At 39.6% G+C, this 23,899-nt stretch overlaps 3 protein-coding genes across 9 annotated transcripts; 2 read left to right on the top strand and 1 right to left on the bottom strand.

Moving 5' to 3' along the window:
- Nucleotides 1–217: 217 nt before the first annotated feature.
- arel1 (apoptosis resistant E3 ubiquitin protein ligase 1) lies at nt 218–12,621 on the bottom strand. Of its 4 annotated transcripts, none has more exons than XM_067615317.1 (22): nt 12,540–12,621; nt 11,501–11,728; nt 10,864–11,032; nt 9,029–9,249; nt 8,347–8,418; nt 7,783–8,009; nt 7,340–7,577; nt 7,044–7,213; nt 6,666–6,846; nt 6,178–6,422; nt 6,004–6,081; nt 5,774–5,915; nt 5,545–5,666; nt 5,361–5,436; nt 5,028–5,137; nt 4,736–4,915; nt 4,279–4,404; nt 3,655–3,784; nt 3,491–3,549; nt 3,304–3,393; nt 3,037–3,212; nt 218–2,541 (listed from the first exon to the last, which is right to left on the bottom strand). In XM_067615317.1, exons 2-22 carry the CDS (start codon nt 11,646–11,648, stop codon nt 2,439–2,441), a joined length of 3,063 nt encoding a protein of 1,020 aa, XP_067471418.1. In that variant the 5' UTR covers nt 11,649–11,728; nt 12,540–12,621; the 3' UTR covers nt 218–2,438. The 4 variants fall into 4 exon arrangements, with proteins under 4 accessions (XP_067471418.1, XP_067471419.1, XP_067471420.1 ...); XM_067615318.1 differs by lacking the exon at nt 12,540–12,621 and adding an exon at nt 12,223–12,246; XM_067615319.1 differs by lacking the exon at nt 11,501–11,728 and having other exon boundaries at nt 12,540–12,613.
- fcf1 (FCF1 rRNA-processing protein) lies at nt 12,590–16,563 on the top strand. Its single transcript, XM_067615327.1, has 8 exons — nt 12,590–12,680; nt 13,300–13,364; nt 13,560–13,631; nt 13,718–13,866; nt 14,010–14,082; nt 14,187–14,274; nt 16,025–16,119; nt 16,295–16,563. Exons 1-8 carry the CDS (start codon nt 12,678–12,680, stop codon nt 16,341–16,343), a joined length of 594 nt encoding a protein of 197 aa, XP_067471428.1. The 5' UTR covers nt 12,590–12,677; the 3' UTR covers nt 16,344–16,563.
- Nucleotides 16,564–17,073: 510 nt separating this feature from the next.
- On the top strand, nt 17,074–22,629 carry vash1 (vasohibin 1). Of its 4 annotated transcripts, none has more exons than XM_067615326.1 (8): nt 17,074–17,346; nt 17,877–18,105; nt 18,625–18,713; nt 19,172–19,228; nt 19,714–19,788; nt 20,039–20,420; nt 20,973–21,082; nt 21,297–22,629. In XM_067615326.1, the coding sequence occupies exons 2-8, from the start codon at nt 17,884–17,886 to the stop codon at nt 21,367–21,369; spliced, it is 1,008 nt and encodes a 335-aa protein (XP_067471427.1). In that variant the 5' UTR covers nt 17,074–17,346; nt 17,877–17,883; the 3' UTR covers nt 21,370–22,629. The 4 variants fall into 4 exon arrangements, with proteins under 4 accessions (XP_067471427.1, XP_067471426.1, XP_067471423.1 ...); XM_067615325.1 differs by having other exon boundaries at nt 17,075–17,346; nt 17,688–18,105; XM_067615322.1 differs by having other exon boundaries at nt 17,075–17,346; nt 17,685–18,105.
- The last annotated feature ends 1,270 nt before the right edge of the window (nt 22,630–23,899 follow it).

The following is a 23,899-nucleotide window of genomic DNA, read 5'->3' as shown; positions in this document are numbered from 1 at the left end:
AAGATAGCAGTACTAGTGCCACAAGTGTTACAAGTCATACATCCTCTTCTGCTCAATCTAATTGAAATTATGTCGGGTACATCATATATGATCAGCACCACAGGCCACATCGCAGTCCAAAATCCAGGTCTTAAAAAAGGTGTGTAATCACTTTGAGCCACAGTGTGTAAAACAATACAAATATGCTGCACATAAACTTGAGATAAAATGCTAAGAATTGAGTCCATCATTTTTTATTCCCATAAACAAAGGACCTGCAGTGCAGAGAATCTTAAAACATTCATCAGCAGAGGCTTGCCATTTTAAAAAAAGAAAAACAAAAGCACCCCAGCTTCAAAGTCATAGGCAAATATTTCACAATATCTACATTGCTAAAAGTTCCAAGTCACACTCAGACCATCTAATCTAGAAACCATCCCCACATAAAACAGAGAAGTAGATGGTCATGAAAAGCAAAACACTAAACAATAGAAGAAGACCATAAAACTAAGAAAGATCCTTCATGTTTGTTTATGATGGTAGTCTCTAATGGGTTTCAACTAACACATATTTTGATTAAACTACCTTTACTTCTGATACATGTGATGTCAGTCATTGGTATTGGTGCTAAATTTTCATAAACACTTATATAACGTTTTCACTCTTTTTATCCTCAGTACATCAGGTTAGAACATTGCACAACCCAGACAAACACAGACCCATAAACCCACCAACAAACCCCTTAACACTTTATAAAGGCCAACTAAAGCACAAGCGAACGTTCATCACGTCCCATTAGCTTTGCTGAGCCAATGCAATAAATCCCAACCTGTGGCAAATAACACCTACATCTTTGCCTTCAACAGGAATAAAGTTCCTCTTTTACTGCCAACTGTGAGAATAACGTGAAGAATGGAACTGCATTCAAAGTGCTCTGTGGGTAAAATGAGCATATATTCAAATTTAAATACTACTGAGAAGATTCATAATCCATTAACGTTTCCTTCTTGCGTCTGCCTTGACATGACTTCTCCTAATGCTCTATAAACAGTAGACAGGCAGCACACACTATTACAAATGGCTAATGAACATGTAAACTCTGGAACAGTAAAGAGACTGCTACACAATTATGAACAGAAAAAAAAAGAAAAAAACCTCTGTTGGCTCAGGATATTGACAACACTAACATTAAAAATAAATAGTTTTACAATTATATAAAGAAACAAACAGGGTATATTCTCAAATGATATAATGCTTTCGTATACAGCAGATGTGAGACAATATGGCTACGGTTGTACAGTCAGAACTGGAAGGAGGCAACTATGAACTGTGTGTGTGTCAGAGGATGCATAGGTGGTTTAGGAGATTCTGAGGTAAACCCATAAAAGGCTGTGAACGAAAAAGTAAAAAGTATACAACATATATAACAAAACTGCTTTTGTTATATATGAGCTCTCCTCAACATTTACATCCAACCAACGCTCACATCCACAGTTTACCCGCATGTACTGGTGAGTAAAGAAATATTACTATTATCTATTGTTGTCAGCTACACTTCTCTCACCTACGCACCTCTCTGGATACAATCAGAGGCAAAGGGCATGAATAAGGCAGGTTAAAAAAATAATCATAACAAAAACATTTACCGCTCCAGACAAACATATTTCCAATAGTATGGGTCAACACAAATATTTTTTCCAAGACACAATAAGTTAAAAACATGTATAAACAATAGAAATTACTTGGCTTCTTTTAAAACCCATTCATCTCTGACAAAAAAAAAAAAGTTTATAGAAATTATATAAACTCTTCACCCAGTAAACGTGCAACAATAAAGAAATCAGATCCCTTCTCCTTAAATGTCAAATCAAAAAAAGGTAATAAGATGAAAACCTATGTATACACACTACTATGTACAAGTACTGAAATAAAAGAGTGATATTATATATTTACATACACACATCAGTCCCTGATCGATTAAGGCCAAAGTGCTGTATATGCACACGTCACCCACATCACATGTAGGCTGCTGTTGCACTTAAGTGTTCCTCAGTTTGCAAAATGCAAAAGAAGCAGTTTATACAGTAATACTCAAGGCCTTTGCTCTAACATCATTTGTCTTTCTAACATATAAAACTAAGCAAACTTCAGCATTAAGAAATAAAATTAGCCAAAACCTCACCTTTTTCAGTAGTTTGTGGTTTCCTTTTTTACAAAAAGCAAGATATTTTATATACATACAGTAGCACAAGAGTTCATATGATGAGTCCTGATTCCAGCACAGCTGTCGGGGACTTCCTGTAACGCCCTCTCATCCTGAGAGAGTATTTAGAGGGAGTCTGGGTATTTCTCTGCCAAGAAGCCCAACGGTTAAATGCAGATGAATGCAGGGAACCAGTGCACCGGAGTGGGCAGTGCTGGTCTGGACTAGTGGAAACACAGTGCCGGTGATGGAAGAGTCAGAGCATGCCGAAACCCTCACTGCCCTCGCTGATGGCCAGCTTCAGCATCTTGTGCAGCTCCTCATAGGAGTCATAGGTAGGGAGGCACAGCTGGTTAAAACTAGATAAGAGAAGAGGACCACAGAGTCAGACACAGATAAAACATTTATCCAACATTTATACATATTCTGCATAACATTTATGCAGATGTTAATGACAAATGACATGAAACCTGAACAGTGAATTGATCCAACATATGGCGTCCTGCTGCCGTGATACTAAATGTGTATACATTCGCGTCTGAAAATAATCCTCAACAAATGCACTATTTTCTCCTGTTTGAGTATCATTTGTTCAAAACTACAGTGCCCAGCTGTTTTATGAAATATCTGGGCCTTTTTTAAAAAATGAAACTAAATATTTGTGAGCAGTTTTTTCCATTTACAATACAAACCAATGAGCTTGGGGCCGAGAGCCACAGACAGGGTTGGGACGAAGAGACGAACCAACGGTTTGTTGTTTTTGTTGTTTTCATGGGATTTGTCGACAAGAATAAAAATACAGCATGACGTAAGTCTTTTCCTTTACGTATATCTGCCTGTGTTTTCCTTCTCACCAGGTGTGTGCAGTGGGCAAGGTGCTGTGTGTGGGAGCAGCGATGATCTGGAACGAGGGGCAAAGGGTGTTGAAACCCCCGGGGGGGAGCTGGGAGGATCCGGTGGTGAACTGCAGCAGACGAGCCAACTCCTCCTGCGTGAAGCTGGACACCACCGCCCAGAACCACTTCATCACCTGTGGAAACAGAAAATCAACACAGCTCAGACATTTTCACTGGTGTCCCGCTGTTAAAAAACAGTTGAGGCAGAGAATTTCCATGACATACTTTCTCTCTGAAGTGCCACGATCCTCCAACAATCACAGCGTGGGCCTTGAAGTCTTGCACATTTATATCACCAGTGCCACACATCAACAGCTGAAAAGATTAAAAATAAAATTTGAAAAAAAAAAATCATTATCCGACCGAGTTTTAAAGGATTTCAACAAGATTTCATTTTAATCATCACACATACCTCCAACTCGTTCTCATCAAATATGGCCAGCAGGTTTTCTGGAACCAGTTCATTCAAACCTGCAATTGATCAGGAAATTACAATAATTATGAACAGATTACCGGAGATCTCGAATTAGAGGAATTGGCAAATATGGCAGAGTGCAGCTGTGCCGGTTTCCTTACCTTTCAGGAAGTGTTCCACCTCATCTCTCACCTGACTAGCCAGCCTATACTGGGCCAGCAGGTTGAGATAATGCATCTTGTTTTCATTGGTAACAGCGATCTGAGCTCCCCCTGATATCAGCTCCACCACCTGCAGAACAGAACACATGTCAGGACATAAAATGTCAAAATATATAAAACAACAAAAAAACATAAAACAGACTAGTTGTTTTAAATTCTGTAATTGTGTTTGTCTCAAAGAAATTGTCTGACAAGCATGTGATTGGTTGGCACACACCTTTGAGTCTTATTATAAATACTGGGCAATTAATTTAACAGTAAAAAAAACAAACATCTGTGTGGCGCACAGCATATGTATCCAATTAAAAAGAAGTAGGCTGGAATCTGTTTCATCATGGGGTGTTATACAGCCAGTTATTGTGTGGGATTTTACAATGGAGCAACACAAAAAAAAGGGCCACAGATGCCAGACTCTACTCATCCACCACCACTCCCCCTCTTTAAGAACAACGAAGTGCTTGCCAAACAAGCAATATGGTTTCTTTTGTTTGGTTTATTGCTCCTATCTCTTGTGAAATTACATCAGGGATAAAAGGGGAGGTCCCTTCCAAAATGTTGCCTCACCTTCTCCAGCTGTCCTGACTTGCTGTACTTCTCCTCCGCAAACACCAGGTCCATTTCACTCACGTCATTGTTTAGGATGAAGCAGACTTTAGTTTTGTAGAACTCCTGGTCATCCGTCTCAAAGTACTGCGTGTGGAAAATATAATGAAAACACAGGAAAATGACGTTTTTTAAATAAACATGGCATTTCGTCTTCTCAGTGGAAGGATAAAAAGATGATTGGGGCCGCTTTATTTCTGAGCTTTGAAATCATAATGAGTTGGATAAACAGCAAAACACACTGGCTAGTTCTCCATGAAACAAATAATGCCAAAATACAAATCAGGTTTCTTGGCTTTGTGAGGAATGTCAAAGTGATGACACAGACCAGCTGACACCACAAGGTAAACAATGAAAACATGACTTTCCAACTTCCATGTTATACGTCTTTTCTGCGGGAATGTACTGTGTTCCATACCTTGTAGTTCATCCTGAGGCCAATGATTTGAGCCAAGAAGGAACGCGTAAAGCGAGCTCGCACCAGCTGTTTGTAGGACCCACCCAAAGCAGATTCATATAAGCACTTCCCTACGACGCGGCCCGCAAACTCATACATCTTCAGACGCAGGTGGGGTTGTCGGTCAGCATTTGGGTGCACCTGGAAAGTGAAGAGCGATGTTCTTTGATTTTTATAGAACTGCGTGTTTAAGAGGACACTAAGCATCCCAATGATGATTTGAAAGGGGAGACGGTTGTCGAGACTAACTTACGAGGCCCTGGTTGTTGTCGCTGAAGCGGGTGAACAGCTGGTTGGAGGTGTCAAAGAGGGTTTTGCAAATCAGTTCAAACCACTCCCTGCGGGGCCCTCCCCAGTCCAGAGCTGCAGAGCCATGTAAGAAGGTTACAGAAAGCAGTGTGATCACCTTAATGAATTACTGTGACGGAATGTCTGAAACATTTTATTAGGATGAAGATATTTTGGTCATTGGTACAAAAAAAGGAAAAATGTCTAAAATTTTCAATGTTGACTTAGAACTCATGAATGTGACACACACTGAAGACAGTCTAATGCTCACTCAGTTATACTCTGATGTTTTGCTTACCTTCCTCATCCTGAAACACCACCTCAAAGTTCTTACTCCAGTCTGACACAGAGAAGTTCTTAGTAGCCTTAAGAGACTGAGCAACAGCAGGAGGGACAGACAAAAAGAAGAATGAATTGTCAATGGGGTCACATGATAATTTATCATACGGAAAAGAAGAAAATATGTGACATAAAACACTCACTGAATCTAGAATTGAGTGTCGAGTGATTTTTAGGCAGGTCTTGGTGCGAGGTCTCTTGGAGTGGATGTGCCTGAGTTCACGTTGAAAGAAGTTCACCTTGTCTTGGAACGTTTCAGAGCCACCTGTGGACAATACCGTCACATTACAGTTACTGTCTACACAAAACAAAATCAGTATTCACTAAGCGCAGCTCAAGGCTAAAAAGTAATCACATTAGACTGAAACACACCAATGTTTTTGTGCAGGAAGCGGATGAAGGTGGCAGCCATGATGTTCCTGTCTTTGCAGCTGAGCTCCACAGGAGGCTGTATCCCATCATCCACCACTAGAGTTAGGTATTTGTGAATGGGGTCAGGACCATGATAGGTAAACTGAAAAGAGAGCAATAGAGCCAGTCATTCCCCACGCTACGGTAGATCTGTTCTAAAGGGTTTTTGACAGCTTAGCAATTCTACTTACCTTCGTTCCTGGACACACTCGAAAGGTAAAAAGGCGCCACGGAATAATTTTCAGGTAGAACTCCTTCACGGATAGTTGCTGTTTGACAAAAAAAAGTCCAAGTCAACATCCACTTTTTAGATGAACGCATGTTGCTACTTTCTTAAATCTAACCTTAACATGCTGGCCACTTACCTTTGGCGATATGTAACAGTAGACCTTTTTTGGTTTCTTGACCTTCTCAGGTTGTCCCTCCACAGGAGAGTCATGCTCATCCTCCTCGTCTCCCATGGAGGGCCTCCTCTGAGGAGCCAGTAAAGAGGAGGCTGGTAATTGCCACGAGGAACTGCTGTAGTTCCCATTGCTGTAAAGGTATGCTTCAAAGTAGATGCTGATGCCTGGAGTGGACACATTCTTCTCCACGCAGGTCTTCTCATTCTCTGCGAGCCAGGGAATATGAGAATTAGGCTTTAAAGACACAGGTTAGAAGGAAAACCACTCTAAATTCAGGGATATGAATATCACAGATTGGCAATTTATTACTCTTATAACCAAAGTAAAAACTCAAGATGATGGCCTTACTACTTACTAGAAAAATGTGGATATAAACATTAAATATCTAAATTTTATACCAATCCAATCAAAAGCTAATATATCAACTCTAGCATGTAAAAGCTGCTCACCATTGAGAACAATAATGTCAAATTCCCCATTACTGAGCGGCTGGTCCTTGTAGGAGATGCGGGCCCTGAAACAGCCGGTTTTCCTCAGGGTCAGCCTCAGCAGAACCTGGCACTGCTGCTTGTTGAGTGAAACTGACTTACTGTAACACCCTTCCAGACTGTCATCATCCACTGTGCCCAGCTGGAAAAACGGGAAAACAAAAATGAATCTAAGCTCAGAATTGAAAGATTACTGTTAAGAATCTGTTCTGCTATAAAGCAAAGTGACTGTGCAATTGCTAACAGAAGGGTGAAAATAAATGCTGGCTTTCATTATTTACAATCATAATCAGGAAATAAATCTTCACATTACGGTATAAAGGATAATTGTTCCCTTACAGAGTGCACATGGACGCTGTAGTTTGCCTCATCTGTGAGAGATGTGGAGTTGCTGGTGGGGTTTCCATATTCGTCCCTGGGCTCAATCTGCAAAGTATGCTGTTGGCCATTTGTTAGCACCAGGGTAGAGAAATGGTAGGCTATCTTGGTTTTGGATGGGACAACTGTACCTAAAGTAGGGGGGGGGGCGGGGAAAGAACAGAAAAATACTAATCAGCCAAAGTAAAGATTGACTTTTGTCAGTGGTAAGTGGCTGAAAATTGTAAATCAGCTACAAACTTGTGTGTATATTATACCTGGCTGGAAAATCTTGTAGTAAGGGCTGTAGGCCACATTGAGGCCACCCAGCTTGACAGCAACTTCATAGCGTCCGGCTTTCCGCACTGTGAAGGCCACTTTGACTATGTTGGACTCTGGTTCTTGTAAAACTTCCTGTGTAACAGGGATGTCCAGAGCCAATTCAATGTGGGTGATGTTGACCCTCAATCCCACAGGCCGATGGGCTGGGAAAGGCTGCCCATTCTTATAGTACAGCTGAGAAGAGAGAGGTAATGAAGGATTAACACTACAGTATAATTTTATACTGAGGACACACAAGTCAACTTCATATCTCAGAACATTCAAATACTCTTGACATTGCTGCATGCTTAAGACATTTGTAAGCATTCTAACTAACTAGACCACAGACAAGTATTACATCTTTGGCTATGACACTTTAGAAAAAAAAAAAAAATATTACTTGGACTCTGAAGCTCATAGTCTGCCCCACTTCCTGCGGTTCCTTCCAATCCCAAGACACCTTGCAGGAACGTGGGTCCAGGTAGTTGCCCCGGACATAGTCGTAGATGCTGCGGTCACCGCGTCGCCCTGGATCCTCATTCTGTAGGAAGCTGACCACCCTCGCAGCAAGCTCACAGAGGAACTTGATGGTGAAGACAAACGCTATGATGGAAACAGTAATTCCACCTGTCGCGAGAAGGGAAGAAGTATAGTATAAAAATATTACTGGAGCATGTGTTTGCAACAAATGTATGCTCTTTATTTGGTTTTGTAATAAGTGGCTTCACTGGTTAGTTGAGAAAAATATTTAAATACAGCAAAGATTCAAGGTTGCAAACAACAGGTTTACAACAAACCCTTGGGCTATACAAATACTATAATGCAATTTGTGAAACCGGTAGTACCATGTCGCTGTTGTACAATATATGCTTGCAGAAAGAGTAAGGCTGAGACACAAAGTTGCACTCCCAGGACAAGCAATATGAGCCCAACCCCCAAGCCAAACAGTTACAACAGGACTCACCAATCACGTAAAACATGAGGTCCCTTATCAAGAAGCACAGTGCCACAGTACAGCCAAATATGAGAGCTCCCGCTGTAAAGACAGGTCATTTAAATTAATGATTGAAATAAAGACAATACACACTTTGTGCAATGAGCCTGCAGGGTACACTGTGATGGTTGAACTGTGATTCTTTTTATAATTACAAAAAGCCAGAGCTGGACATTGTCACTAGTAAACTGATTTACTACCAAGAAATGGTGTAAATTAACTGGCCAGTTTTGAACATAGGTACACAAGTTGCACATGAAAATCCTTCTCTGTGCAAGAATACCGATCTAACCAGGTTATAGTTGTTTTCTGTGAATACTGTAATTTAACAACATTTATATATTATTCCACATTTATCCTAATTGTGAGGGTATGCTGTGTTTTTATCAGAGAGAAAAGACAGAAAAACAAACAGATGTTGGGTTATACAAAGAGATGATGCAACACTGAACTTCTCCATTACAACACTTTTAAGCTATTTTCAAATGATCTGTGACTCTTGTAGTAAAAAGATTTATAGAAACACATAATACCACTTAGCATCAGTAAAATCCACCTGAAGTCACACATTTTACATTTATATGAACCTTGACACTATGCAGCTGTGGTAAACAACCCAAGCTGAAACCCTTTCAGCGCAGAAATATCTTACCAATTGACCACTTCTCATTCAGACGCCTTTCAGCAAGGCTGTGCACCAGCCGGATCTCGTAGTCCTGGTCACGACTCCCTCTGGACGTCTGGAGGATCTTGATGCCTGTAGACAACTTTATGTAGTCTTCGTAATAATATCCCCAGGCAGCTAGAGAGAGCTGCAGTTGATAGTCAAACTGTGATAGGTCATCCAGATTCATACAACCCAAAGTCTTCAGTCTGCAGTGGAAAACAAAAGTGAAAGTATATGAAGTAGTTGATTGACGAGAACTGCCTACTTACTTCACAATTATAGTCTTTGGTCATACAACACTACCGTCACTACTATGTGTTACTCCTCGTCTATTGAGCAAGACTGACGCTTTAACTCCAGACAACAGACTTTCCCACACACAAAACAAACAATAGTTTTTGCTCAACTCTTTACAAGAGTGCCCTCGATCTTATCAGCTAAATTCCTTAGTTTCATCAACAAGGAGCAGAGAGAGGTGTGGCATGTTGCATTTGGCCATATCATAAAGATTTAAGATAAAAGTGGTGTTCATGAGGAAGATTTAATTACATGGATGAGTCTAGGTGAGCATAGTAGAGAAAAAACTGTTTAGTTGATAAATGGTAACCATTAAAACTACTTCCTTAACAGATGCAATTAAATTATTGTAGCACACAAAATTATCTCAATAATTACTGAAATAAGAGGAAAATCTTCTAGCAGTATTATCACTTATTTCAGTGACTAAAAATAACACTTTTTTTTAACATTTTCATTTTATCATGCATTTTAAATCCAACACTTAAAAATCTTAACTTTTTACATAAAAATAAATGTGTGATTTTTTCCATGGACACTGTCTCTGGCAACAAAGCTAAAGTATCTACCATCACTTTTTCCATCTTACGCTATGTTAAATGTGGATTTACTAGCATGCTGCTGAGTCCAGTTCACACTGTGCACTGTGGGATATTATCTACCTTGTATTAGCTGATGATTATTGTGATAATAATGGTAATTGAAAAATAAACTTCATCCTCATTTTACTTGGGTATATATATATATATCTGAAGTCATGAGAGGCTTAGATGAGTCTGCAATTTTAACTTCCACATTTACAGTACAATATCTTGAGCCAGTTAATGAGTGCAAAAATCATCTTCAGTTACAACACAGTTAGTTGCTGAATTAAATACTCAACCATAGTTATGTGAGTAATTAGAATTTAAAGTCTAGTCAATCAAAATAGCAATCGAGGCAGTGATAGCATGCACCATGACCTTCAGAAATGTGAGACTGTATCACTTTAGAAACGTTGAACAATCTTCCATAAAAACAAGATACTATGTTTTTGTGACACATGAGTGACCTTTAGAAACATAACAATTGACTTTGTTCATGTGGAGGTAGAGCACACAGGCAGAATTTTGATGAAGTGATAACTACTTGTCATAGCTGGTTCTGATTGCATCAATAGAGAGCATGTAACACACACGCACAAACATCTGCAGTGCAGCAGGGTCTCACACTAACAGTCTCTAAAGAATACTTTTTACTGCAGTGACTCTGAAACACTGCAGCCTCCACATCTCAGTGTCAGCAAACTCAGCTAGTCGTGAATGGAGAGGCTGCCCTCAAGTGGACATAAATAAACATGGTCTGTGTTAGCCAGCATTAAGCATGACAATAACCACTTAACTAATGTGAGGCATTAAAAAACTATGCCAGGCAAAATCTACATTTATGACATGCCAGCAAGTAATTGTTTCTGAAAAGAAAAGCTGCTCACGATTGCATGTGAGATTAATGTAAATGTAAAGTTAAGACCTGCCATTGCTTACGTATGGTAATAGTGCTCCAGGTTCTGGGAACAAAGCCACTCCTGGAAGGCAAAGTCTCGGAGCAGCTGGATGTGGGCCTCAGCAATTTCCCTCCAGCGCTGCTGTTCCTTTACCACCTCTTCGAGACGAGTCAGTACACTCAGACTCAGTTCCTCCAGTGTGTGTACATCTGGATGACACATGAACAGCGCATAAAAATCCCCACGCACATACTAGCCAGCAAATCAGTAATGCCTCAGCACATGCTTAAATTGTCATTATAGTCTATTATAACGAGAATTTAAGTCTGTGCTGATTGTCCATGCATGCCACATGTATCTCATGAGTCTGAGTATTCTGTATTCAAAACCAAAATGATATGGGTCAGGGCAATAAGAAATACAATCTCACTGCATTAAACATAGCTAAAACCGAGTTAAACATGACTCTTATCCCTGGTATTTCTGCAGAAACTCTGTCAGGTGCTGGCTAAGCCATCTTAACCAGTAAATGTGTTTTTTTCCAGCAATAATAACCTGTCCAGCAGAAGTGTCCTTGTGCAGGTCACTGAGACTACACCTGCTTACTTCATCCTGGAGATGATCATCAACCAAGTTGTATTGGTAATGTAAATCTCAACTGAAGACAACCCACTGACCTTCAAATAAGTGTCTGTATTGAGAAAGGCTATGTCCTTGGAGCCATTCCTCAATCTGACTTTCTTTGCCTTTCTTCCAGCGCACTTCCCAGAAGAAGATCCACGACACAGAACAGAAGAGGAAGGTCAGGAAGAAGCGGCGGTCCATCAGACCATCTTTCAGCCTTCACTCAGACCCCTCTGTGCTCACAGGAAAACTGCCACTCACAAGGGGGCAAGTCAAATCTCCTACGGTGGAAGAAAAAAAACTGCTTCAGGCTCCACAGAAGGAAACAGCTAGACACAAGTATTGATTATTCTAGAGAGGAACACTAGTCAAAGAGATGGAAAACAACTAAAACCCTTTTTGGGAGCTTCAGCTGCTCTGCCAACTCAACAAAGCATTAATATTTAAGTATCATCTCGCAGAAGTGTTGGCTGATGGAAGAATAACATTATCAGTAATCCACAACACTGAAATATGCATGAACAACTTGGCTAAAGAATGTCTCACCAGCCTATGTTAACAGTTAACCCCGGAGACAATCTACCATCACAGAAAACCACGATACATTAACATTCAAATCCCAACAACAATGATCTAGAGGATGCTCATAATTATGAGCTAGACGTGCTAACCACAGTCATAAACAACCACACAGCCAACTAACTAACCTATCCAAACAGTCAGCTTTAGTAATGTTCGCCGTGCTTGAATAACATTTCAAAACACCAGAGAATACCGTCAAGATGCGTAACTGCAATATCATCAATCCTCGCTTGTCTGTTTACACCTGGACCTGCTGTTAACAACCGTTAGCATCGTATATGACAAACTGCTAGTAGCGAACGGAAGCACAACAGCTAACAGCTAGCAAAGTTAGCCAACAATGTCAGCGGGATTTCAGAAAAGCTCGTCGCTAAAACTCGGGCAGTTATCAAGATCCACGTCACAACATATTCACAAGACACGACTTGTAATAATACAGCCACACAGAGCAACACTCTGTTATTGCAAAAAAACACCCTTTAATCCCGTGATATTAAACACTGTATCTACCTTCGTCTCTAGGCATTAGCTTAGCAACCGGAACATGCGCAGAAAACGTGTCGATTTTTTGATGACGTCACGAGCAATCGACACACACGAGGGGAAAGCAAAGCGGCTAACGAGCTCTGTCTTCTAAACATTTAAAGCATGGTATGTAATTTCTAACTGTGTCATATCTACAGTAGGGTTGTCTTGATAATTGCTGTCCTTTAAAGTTTGATAGTTTGTATATTATTAACGAGGCATTGAAGCTTTTTGGCAGTCAAGCCACCGAGCTAAGTTAGCTAGCAGTAAGTAAGCTGAATACCAGAGCACGTATACATACAAGCATCGGCAGCTAAACATGAGTGGTTATCTAAATATATTTTAGAGTCATCAATCTAAATATCCTGGTTAGAATATTTGCTGTAGCACTTTCAGATTCACTACGAATGAAAAGTGCAATACAAATGAAATGCATTATTGATATTGATATATTGTTATTTAAAATAAATTAGTCAAATGTTGGCAATAGAACAACTTCAGTAAGTGCCAATTGATTAAATTAAAGCTACTTTTGTTTTTCTATATTCTATATTTCTATATCTTCTATTTTGTCTCGTCATCAATAAAGTGCTTGTGACAGCATTGTGTTGTGAGCTGGATTCTCCCTCTCACTATCCACTCACATAATTTGTAATTTATTCTCCTGCTATTGTACAACGCAGTATAAACTGTTGGTTGTTATCTTTGTGTACCAAGCAATTTCTTTGTTATTTTGTCACTGTAGGGGAAGCAGAAAACCAAGAAGTTTGCTGCCATGAAGAGGATGATCAATTTGAAAGATAATAGACTGTGAGTTATAGTTTGTTTTCATTGTTTTGTTTTCCAGCTAAAGTCACATACTGTTTAACCATCTTACTTCTTCTGTCCAACCTTTTGTCCCTGCTAATTCTCACATATAAATTCAACAGAACAAACTAGCATTTATTAGCTATGTTTTCATCTTAAAGATCTGTGCAAGAACTAACTCCTTGTTTGTTCTTGTAGCAAAGAGAAAGACCGCGCTAAAGCAAAAGAGAAAAGGAAGAAAGATCCCTCAGAGCTTAAGGAGAGAGAAGTGTAAGTTGGCCACACAAAAGCTTTAATTTTATCATGAATAGTGATTGATGGCTCTTTGACTTGATTTCTTTTAACTCTTTGTGCAGGCCAAAGTACCCGTCATGTCTGTTCTTCCAGTACAATACTCAGCTTGGTCCACCATACCACGTTCTAGTTGATACCAATTTCATCAACTTCTCTATCAAGGCCAAACTGGACATTGTTCAGTCTATGATGGATTGCCTGTATGCCAAATGTAAGCACCAATAAGCTGTCGTCCAATAATAAATATTAATGACAAATTTCAACATCATTATAATACATTACAATACAGTGATTCAGTACGATGATTTCATAATAACATCATTTCCAAATTTGTTTGTATTTTGTCCAATCCAGGTATCCCATATATAACAGACTGTGTGATGGCTGAAATTGAAAAACTTGGAATGAAATACAGAGTTGCACTCAGGTACAAGCAGCTTGGATTTCACGTTAGCTGTTCATTGTGAGCATGAACCTCTTTTTATTGCCTCTAGGTTCATCTTAAATTGACATTTTCCCTTGTTTTTGCAGGATAGCCAAGGATCCAAGGTTTGAGCGCCTGCCATGCACACACAAGGGAACATATGCTGATGACTGTTTGGTCCAAAGGGTAACGCAGGTAATATACTTAAATGTTTAGTTGTAGCTGTGTGGAATGTGTGATATTAAGTACAAAATACTTATATTTTGTATGGAAAAGTAGACAGATGACAGTGAAAGCTATTCATTATCTGAGAGGGCATAAGTAAATGTGTACAGGCCTGCATTGTAAAAACTGTCCATCTAATCAATATTATTAGAATTCATCTTACTCATAAATATCTTGTAAACAGGACATAGAAGTTTTCATACTTATATTATTATTATTATTATTAGATCTTATGTGATGACCAAATGGCTGTACCACATTCAATTCAATTCATTTCATTTCACTACAACTTTATTTAGCCCTGTAAAGGCAATTGTATGCAGCAGCTCTCCATCCCAGATCAACAGATACACACTGACAGTTCATGGGAAAGAAAGAAAAAATAATGTTAATTACGAATCTACAAACAATGAAGGGCTATGAACACAAAAAACAAAAATACAACAATGCACATGTTAATATGTGTTTACAGATGGAAGTCATCTGGGGTCATACTTGCAAAGTGTGTCCAGAAACATGTATAAAATTGTATATGCAGAGAATGCACTACATGCCCAAACTGACACATTAGTCCAAGAGCATAATGCACAGACTGACCCTGGAGCACAGGTGGTCTGTATCACATCTTTTAAAATTTATCACATTGTCTTCTGTCACTAGTGAGCTAAACACACACTCAAAAAAGGTTGAAGACAGCAGTTGGTCTTTATAGTTTTTACTTAAAGCAACTGTGAAAACAGTATTGGACAATAAATTAAATGATGGTGCTCACAAATTAGAGAAAGATACTATAAACAAGAGTTACAAGGAAACTGGATTCATTAGACTTGCTGTAAAATTGGTCACAATGTCCCTCATGACAGTAAGAAACAAAAATACTGCCAGAGAAAGTTCCTATATAAAGTAATAATTCAGTAAACATGCTAATAGTCCACAAGAGTAAAAGCAAAAATACTCAATGTCTAGCTGTATTTTTTTATTTTTTTATTTGGATCCCTGTTAGCCACTACCAAGGTAGCAACTACTCTTCTTAGGGTCCACACAAGTAAACATTACATCATAATGCAAAACAATAATGTGATAAAATCCAAGGCAAAGGGGAACAACAACAAAAAACAAACAAATTAACAGTTAGCTTTACTTAAAAAGCAACACATTAGCCTCCAACAGCTAACACTAGCTTAGTAATGCCAGCTATAAAGGCTAGCATGGTTAGCAGTAATTCAACTGATCCCATAATTATACAACAAGGACATTTAGGGGCAAGATAAAAGAAGCTTTTCAGTATTTGCTTGGTCTGGTTTGACAGAAGTCTGGATGTAACAATGTCAGTTAAACTGCTATGGAACTGTATAATAGACACTAAATAGTTCACTCAATAGTGATAATAACCATAGTTGCGTCATCACCATCAGCTTTAGAGTTGTACAGTTATTTTCACATCTTTTAAAATGTGGAGCTTTGCATTGTGGGATTGTTAGTAGAAAGTAGTATACATGCCATGGACACTACTTTTTTTCATTCCATTGTGGACTTTTTGAGGGCACTATATAGTGGTAATATTTACACAATCAGCATTCGGACACTCAAATAAAATGGCAGAGGGTTAATATAGTGCACTATATAGTAAACGGAGAGGGACTTTGGACATAGCCGCTGTGATATTTTGGCACTGAGAGGGAGATGCACATTAAAAGAGTATTAAAAAATATTTTCACAGCACAAGTGTTACATCCTGGCTACTGTGGACAGAGATCTAAAGAGGAGGGTCAGGAAGATCCCTGGAGTGCCCATCATGTACATCTCAAACCACAGGTAACAATATCCCAAACTGTGTTTTAAATATATATATATTGTGTGTGTGTGTGTGTGTGTGTGTGTGTGTGTGTGTGTGTGTGTGCTTTTTTTGTATAAAATGTGAAATTTTACTCCTGAATCACCAAAAACACAGTTATACTGACTGTTTCTTTTCTTCCTTTTTATAATAAAGGTACAATATTGAACGGATGCCTGATGACTATGGTGCTCCAAGATTTTAATTTTTCTCCCAACTGAGCTGGACCTGTAAATAGACTGAAGTTTCCTGTTAAATATTATTTTTTCTTTTTATGTATATTGAAGATACTGGGCGGTTTTGAAGTTTGATTTGGAGAGAAGGGGGGATTTCTGATATAACTGCTAATTACTTTAAGTTTTGTTCTTATAAAAATGTTGTAACCTTTGGTTATTGGAAGTGAATAAATGAATTGTTGCAGAGCACATTGTCTTCAGTTTCATTGTTTTTTTTTCAGCACCTCAAATGAGTAGAGGCATATCAGCAAAGGTGCTATTTTTCTATGGGAAAAGATAACCTAGGGTTATGTTAGTATTTTAACAGTTGTGTAGCGTTTACAAGCGTCTGTCTTTTTAAATATCCTATTTTTAGGTTCATTGTTCATTTTACCGTGGAAGGGTGTTTTAGTGCTCAACAAAGTGGAAATGGGAGGGAAGAGGTTTATAAAGAGCTACACAACAGTCTAATGTGACGTTGAGATCAGACCAACAATGAATATAAACTGATGGTAAGAATGTTTCTGCAAATTTAGTTTTTTTAATTTATTTGTTATTTTTTAAATAAAGATCTGAAGTGTTTTTTTCTTCATTCTCTCTGCACGTTATAAAACACTATACCGCTGCGATAGTAAATAAAAACAAAGACAAAAATGTGTATTTTGGCACAGTTTCTAACCTACAGTATTTCAACATATGATAAGCGTATTTGTAACGGAAAGCACCTGAATGCAGCATTTGTCACAGCTGAGATCATCCCTTAAGTAGAGAGCATGCGCAGTCGACGGAGGTCTGGGAGTGTCTGTCTGAGCGGCTCGTTGGACGTGAATCCAAGCCGCAGTCACTGAAGCCAAGAGCATCTTCCCGAACAATGAACCGGCTGACATGGAAGGAAATCATTTACTGAAACGGAGATGAACTGGACGTCTAAGGAGTGTCGGGAGATGCGATTGTACAGCAACACTGATTTGCTGGATTGAATGACCTCTAACGGTACTGGGAGTTAGTAATTTCTAATACTTTGTTGTCTGCAGAGTCAATCCTCTTATAGACTGCAATAGCAGTGATAGCGTTATATTAACGGGCTTGTGTTTGCTTGTCGAACACTAACAATATCGCCACTATAAGAGGCTACACATCCTATGGATATTTCACCTTATATATTTATTTACCTGAATATGTGATTATTGAATGGCCTGTAGTCAAATAGATTCATCCCAAAGTGTTGAGGAGTTATATTGCAAAGTCATTGGATATTCGAAAAAAACAGTTAAAAATTAACTTGAAATCATTTCACCTGCTTCAACTATAGAGGTTCGTTTTATTCACAGCAGATCACCTTTACAGTAAAGACACCACCTTTGAAGCCTTTTTGAGACACTGGTGCCATAAGCTGCTGGATGTCATGAGTTGGCCATCTGTTGTGGGAACCTACTTAAACCTGCAAGCAGATTAACCAGTGAAAGGTCCAAGGCATCAGTCAGGACATTTCTGTGCCAGGAATCTGTCGACTTCCTTTGCAGAGGAGGGATGCTGAGGGCCACTGAGGGCTCAACGGAGGAGAGAGATGAGGAGCAGGAGGATGAAGGCGAAGAAGAGATGAGGGATGGAGGGGTGCCTTTCTATGTTAACAGAGGAGGCCTTCCGGTGGATGAGGAGACTTGGGAGAGGATGTGGCGCCATGTGGGTCGAATCCACCCTGATGGTGAAGCTTTGGGGAAGGGGATCCGGGGCGCCACTGACCTACCCAAGGTAAAGTTCTGAATATGTAGTTGCCGCTGATTTACACGTGACAGGAGTATCTGCTTCTGTACTGTGCACTTCACACTATCCACCTGCAGCTTACACATAGTTGAGAAACAATTTACACCCATGTGTTGTGGGGAAATATTGAGTTACAGTGCTACTATGCTGTCCCACATGACAAACATACTAAAAGCCACATGCCTCTAAATCCACTATAAATGATTACTATTGCTGATTTGTTTTTTTCCTTCAGTGTCATTCCAGCAGTAAAACACAATGCATGTTTTGTCCAGTCTGTCATGCAAAGTATGTTTGCACTCTACAGATGTTTAAAATGAAGAAAAATGGTACCTTTTATTCTATTTTCATGAGCGTGGCTGAAGAGCAATTAGGATAATTTTGCCTTTAGTTGCACTGAATGGAGAAGAGCGCAGAGATCAAGAAAAGAAAGAGTACTTTTCCAGCTGGAGTGAATATAGAGATTGTATAATGGTTAAGCAGTTGTTTGGATGCTCTGTCCCACAGATTCCAGTACCGAGTGTGCCTACATACCAACCTACCACCACTATCCCACAGCGCCTGGAAGCCATACAGAAATACATCAGGGAATTACAGTATCCTTTGGCTAAGTTGGTGAAAAAGTGGCCGATATTGAGTATATTTGAAAGTTTGTTTTATAATTTACACCTTGTAGATTAGTGTGTCATTCACCAAAACATTCCCTATTGCCTTAAACTACTTTGATGATTCATGGAGTCAATAGTAGTACTAGAAAATAATGGAAGTATAATACTAACAGATTGCCTTTTCTCTCATCTCATTGACCCATTGTTTTGGCACAGTTTGACAAATATGGGCCATGCATTAGAAAGTAGGCAGCAGTAGATACTATATTCTATATTAAGCAAATGCATGATTTTCATCCATAATTAACCAACCAGTTATGAATATTATAAAGAACTCTACGTCGTTGTTTCACCTCTTCACTGTATGCAGCAGAGTCTTCTCCCAAGGCAGTTTCACGTTACTTCATGTTGCTCCGTTATGCTATGACCTTAACTCTATCCTGCAGGTACAATCACACCGGGACACAGTTTTTTGAAATTAAGAAGAGCCGGCCTCTTACTGCGTGAGCAACCTTTATTTTTAACGAAGGACTGATTGTTTGTGCTTGGCTTGTGGTTTTATTTTTATGTTTCAAGATCTGAATGTCCAACAATGAGATGTTAGACTCGCAAAGCCTTATGGCAGTAGTCACAGGATGTCAGGAACAATGTTCGTTGATTTTTTATGGTTTAGCCTGATGCCTGATGCATGTGGATCCGCTGTATTTCTGCTTTACTTCAGGGCTTTGTGAGTAGGAACAGACGATAAAAAGCTAGACAAGATCTGCGTTGCCAGCGGAGGCCTGGAACGTACTGTACTTTTCCTGACCTCACTTTATTAGATTTAGTAGCACATAATTTATCTCCCTGGCTCATGGAAACTGTTTTTCATTTGACTAAGTGATCAATAACAGTGTGTTCATGTCATTTGTAGTGCATTCAGCGGTGTGCTTTTTTGTCACAGAAACAGAGTAACAGTGGTACGCTCTTGTTCAAATTTTCCGCACAGGTTGATGGACATCGCTAAGGAGATGACACGTGAAGCTCTGCCAATCAAATGCCTGGAGGCGGTGATCCTGGGGATGTATCTTTACAGCAGCATATTATGTTGCATGACATTTTAGGTGCTATGATGTCTTCATATTGAATTGTTGTAGGTTTGCATGATCATAAAACCTACAACAACAGCTATGTAGAGGCAGCTTTTTTTAACATGTGCACCAAACAGAAGTGGTGATGAGAAATGTGTTCTTTTCGGCAGATTTACCACACATTGTATTCCCCAAATTTGCTCACGATTTTCTCTATTTGCTCCTTGACCGAGCTTGGTACAGTTACCTCACCAACAACATGCCAGGTGTGGAGCGCTTCCCCCTCAGCTTTAAGTCTCATTTCTCAGGAAACTTCTTCCACCACATCGTGCTGGGAGTTCACAGCGGGGGACGCTTCGGCGCGCTGGGCATGAGCCGGAGGGAGGACCTCATGTTCAAGCCCCTGGAGTTCCGTACACTGATGGACTTGGTGCAGGAATACGAAGGAGCCTACAAGGGTTACTGGCACACCCTGCGAAAGGTCAAGATCGGCCAGTACGTGTCCCACGACCCTCATAGCGTGGAGCAGATAGAATGGAAACACTCGATACTAGATGTGGACAAACTGACAAAGGAGGAGCTGCGGAAGGAGCTGGAGAGACACACTCGAGACATGAGGCTGAAGGTACAGTGCAGGGGTTGTTCGGACAAATAGTATTTAAGTATCTGAAGTCTCACTTAGCTGCTGACACCAGTACAAGCCAATGAATCTCTTGCGGGATGAAAAACAATCGCGAGAAATATAATTAGTCCTCAGCAGATGGACTACCCTTCCTGACTGCGTATTAGATTTCCTTTGACGTGCTGTTTCTTCAAGCATGGTGACACTGAGTTGACCTGCTATCTGAGGAGCTATTTCTCTCAAACGATCTCTCTCATCACCTCTCATGCTAACATAATGAAAGCGGCCTTGATGTCGAGCTCTGTGTGTAATAAAACTAATGTGATGGCTCGACTCTGCTCTGTCGTGCTTCATGCATGGCCGGCTCAATCCATCAATAGCCGATCGTTTACATTGAGTGCTCTGCGCAATCACATAGAAGACACAGACAAATTTTAGCCACTGACACCATACAGTGACGACATAAGCATAGTTCAGCTCACTCGTGTGATGTTTTAAAGTGATTGAAAACCTGATTAAGATTGTCTTTTTTGTGTATTGTTTTTTTTTTTGCAGATAGGAAAACCTGCACCTCCCTCTCCCACCAAAGACAGGAGGAACAGCATGGGTTCACCCCTCAGAGGACCAAGCAGCCCCTTGCGCAGGATCAGCCGTGTTGAGAGACGGTATGATTCATCATGTGCTCTACATGATTTTGTTTTTCACCAAAAATACAGGCACCATAGCTGTTGATGGGAAATCTTTGTTGTCAGTGGAAAATATTTGGCCTACAGCTGTCTTGTGATCTAAGGCAAAGCAGAAGTAGTTTATGAATTAGTCACAGTTTCCTTCTTATGTGAATAAAACTGTTGTCTCGTATTTTTGTTTCTTTGGTTTCAGCCCCTCCGGAGAGAAGAAGGCTTTGGAACAGAAAGCATCTGGAGACATGAACGGTTATCAGATTCGAGTCTGAGGAAGAATTTTTAGTTTGTGAAGTTACAACAAGGTACCACTCATGCTTTTCACAAGGCCACCACTGGCCTATTCACAGGATGCAATGTTGAATAGGTCACCAGCAACTTTTCGTCCCAAAACAAACGTTTGCATTCAGACTCCCACCGTCTGTGTTGTCAGAGGCTTTTTTTGGAGCAGTTACTGTGCGTAGTAATTGGTGCTGGCAATGTTCCCAAATGATAAAAAAAGAGGGTCAAATGTGCAGTAATTTGTAAACATTTTTAACAACTCTACTCAACTTCCCCAAAAGCTGGGAAAGACTACCACTCAGTGTAAATGTGCTACAGGACATATCATAGATTTTTGTGGTGTTATTATGTTTAACAGAAGCTCTTAAGGCTCGTCAGCAATCTGTATCGTTATACTGTAAGTGTGCAAATACATGTAATGTAATTTTAAATCCACTTAGGCTCTTGCTGGGCAGCAATTGCTTGTGTAGTGACTAGTTTGCAAACTACCGTTGTGCCTTGTATGAAAACTCAAAGAAAAGAAAACACTTTTTTTATATCCAATCTATTATAGTCATTGCCTAACTGAACACAAAGCAGTGTAATCTCTGCTCTTCTTTAATTACTATGAAATAAAGTTTGAGACGTCAATACTCAGAGGCGAGCATGTTTAGCATGCTGTTGACTGTGATAAGTTATCTGAATATGGGATTGAATAGACAATATAGCTAAGTGTAAGAATATGAAAGCATCTGTTGAGTGATAATATGAGGAACAGGAGTTATTCTGGCTGCTGAATATAAAAATAATTATCAACATGACTGATGACAACGCAGCTGACTGACCTCATCTGCATTTAATGTAGACGCAAAGTACTGAGTCAGTTTAATTGTACTGTATAACTGCTTTATATACATTGTTTCTAACTTTTATTTGTAGCAACTTTATCCAATATTTCACTTGCCTTAAGTGGTATCCAAGCAACTGACTTCCATTTGAGCTAAGGTGTAAAGAAGTTTGTTTACAGCACTTTTATCTTTTTGTATTTTTTTTCTTTTTTATTGGGATTTGTGTCATTTTATACTTCGTCAATGTTGGTGATCACCAGTAGAGCACTTAATATTCAAAACACGCTGTTCTGAATACTTTGCCACAGCCAACATTTTTAAGTGTACAGTAGGTGTATGTTTTCATTCCAATATTCTGTAACACAAGTTGTTTCGTACCATAAGTTGATTTACAGGATCACAATAAAGGTTCACTATGATTGTGGCAACACAGTCTTGTTTTCTTGTTTCAAAAACCTTATTTGAGTAGTGGTCATCCCAAGAAATATACAATTTAAGTATTAAACAGTTGGTAATGTGTAATCAGTTGTTTTGGGGTAAAGTGCCAGTTTTCTGTCAAACAAATGTTCAAACTGGGCACAGGGCGTCCAAAACTGAAGGGCAGTTTTTGACTGACACCGAGGTAAACGATAACGAGAGCAGAGTAAGGAGATCACCAAAAACTACCCAAGTTTACAAAAAGGAAACTTGACACCAACAACACTATAAAAGGGAAGCGTAACCGTCTGAGTGCAGCTGAGACTTACAGCACAAGTCAGACCAAGTGGGACAGATTTAATATCCACCACGTTTCATTTAAAATTTGAATGTTGAAGCATTACCAGGATTTGCCACAGCCATGTAAATAAAAGCGATAGTGTGCTGCTCTCATGATCAGTTTACTGTTTAATGGATTAAAGTCCACCAAAGTCCACTTCATCAGCAGCAATCAGCTAATAAAGCTTAATGGCTGCTGCATTCAATGATACCAGTCAGCAATGAGCCGAAGGTCACATATGGGCTGTATGTCAGGTACAGTAAGAATACTGTGATCTTAGTACTGCAATACAGCAGTTGAAGGAGATAGTGGTGTCATTTGTGCAAGTGAGCTCCTTAGAATAAGTGTTTGTTAATGTTATGGCAGTTACCTTGGTGAATTATGAAGATAGAAGAGTCATGAGAAAGATAAACAAACTCCCTATCCTCCCTTCCAGTGGATTCCAGATGTCAAACACTTTGTCTACTAGTGTTTGTAAGATAGAAACAGAAGGCATGTCCTATTTGGAGAGAAACCTACTGACCCACTTCCTTTACTTGCATACATTCGATGCCACAGGGGGAATAAATGCACACAACCTGATTCCTTGATATATTAAAAGTTTTTAACTCGCATCTGACTGTATTATATTGAAAACACATTAAAACAACTCACTGAAGGGCCCACTGACAATGGGTGACAGACATCCTACTGTTGGGAATCACCTTCGCAGACATTCTATAGCCCACACATAACACAAAGCTCTCTTACTAAGCCCATCATGCATGAACACTCAACTATCTAAATGAATTATTCATTCATGCATCAACCAGACACACGCACACACCCACACGCACGCAGAGACATCTTCTCCCTGACTGAGTGCCTAAGTGCAGTGGGATGGGAGGGGCAGAGAGCCAACATTCAGGTCACAATCTCAGCACAGGAGCAGGCGGG

The sequence above is a fragment of the Thunnus thynnus genome, chromosome 16 (assembly GCF_963924715.1).
Source record: "Thunnus thynnus chromosome 16, fThuThy2.1, whole genome shotgun sequence".
NCBI lineage: Eukaryota > Metazoa > Chordata > Actinopteri > Scombriformes > Scombridae > Thunnus > Thunnus thynnus.
Note: the sequence above shows the minus strand (reverse complement) of the source record. Positions and strands in the feature narration are given on the sequence as shown.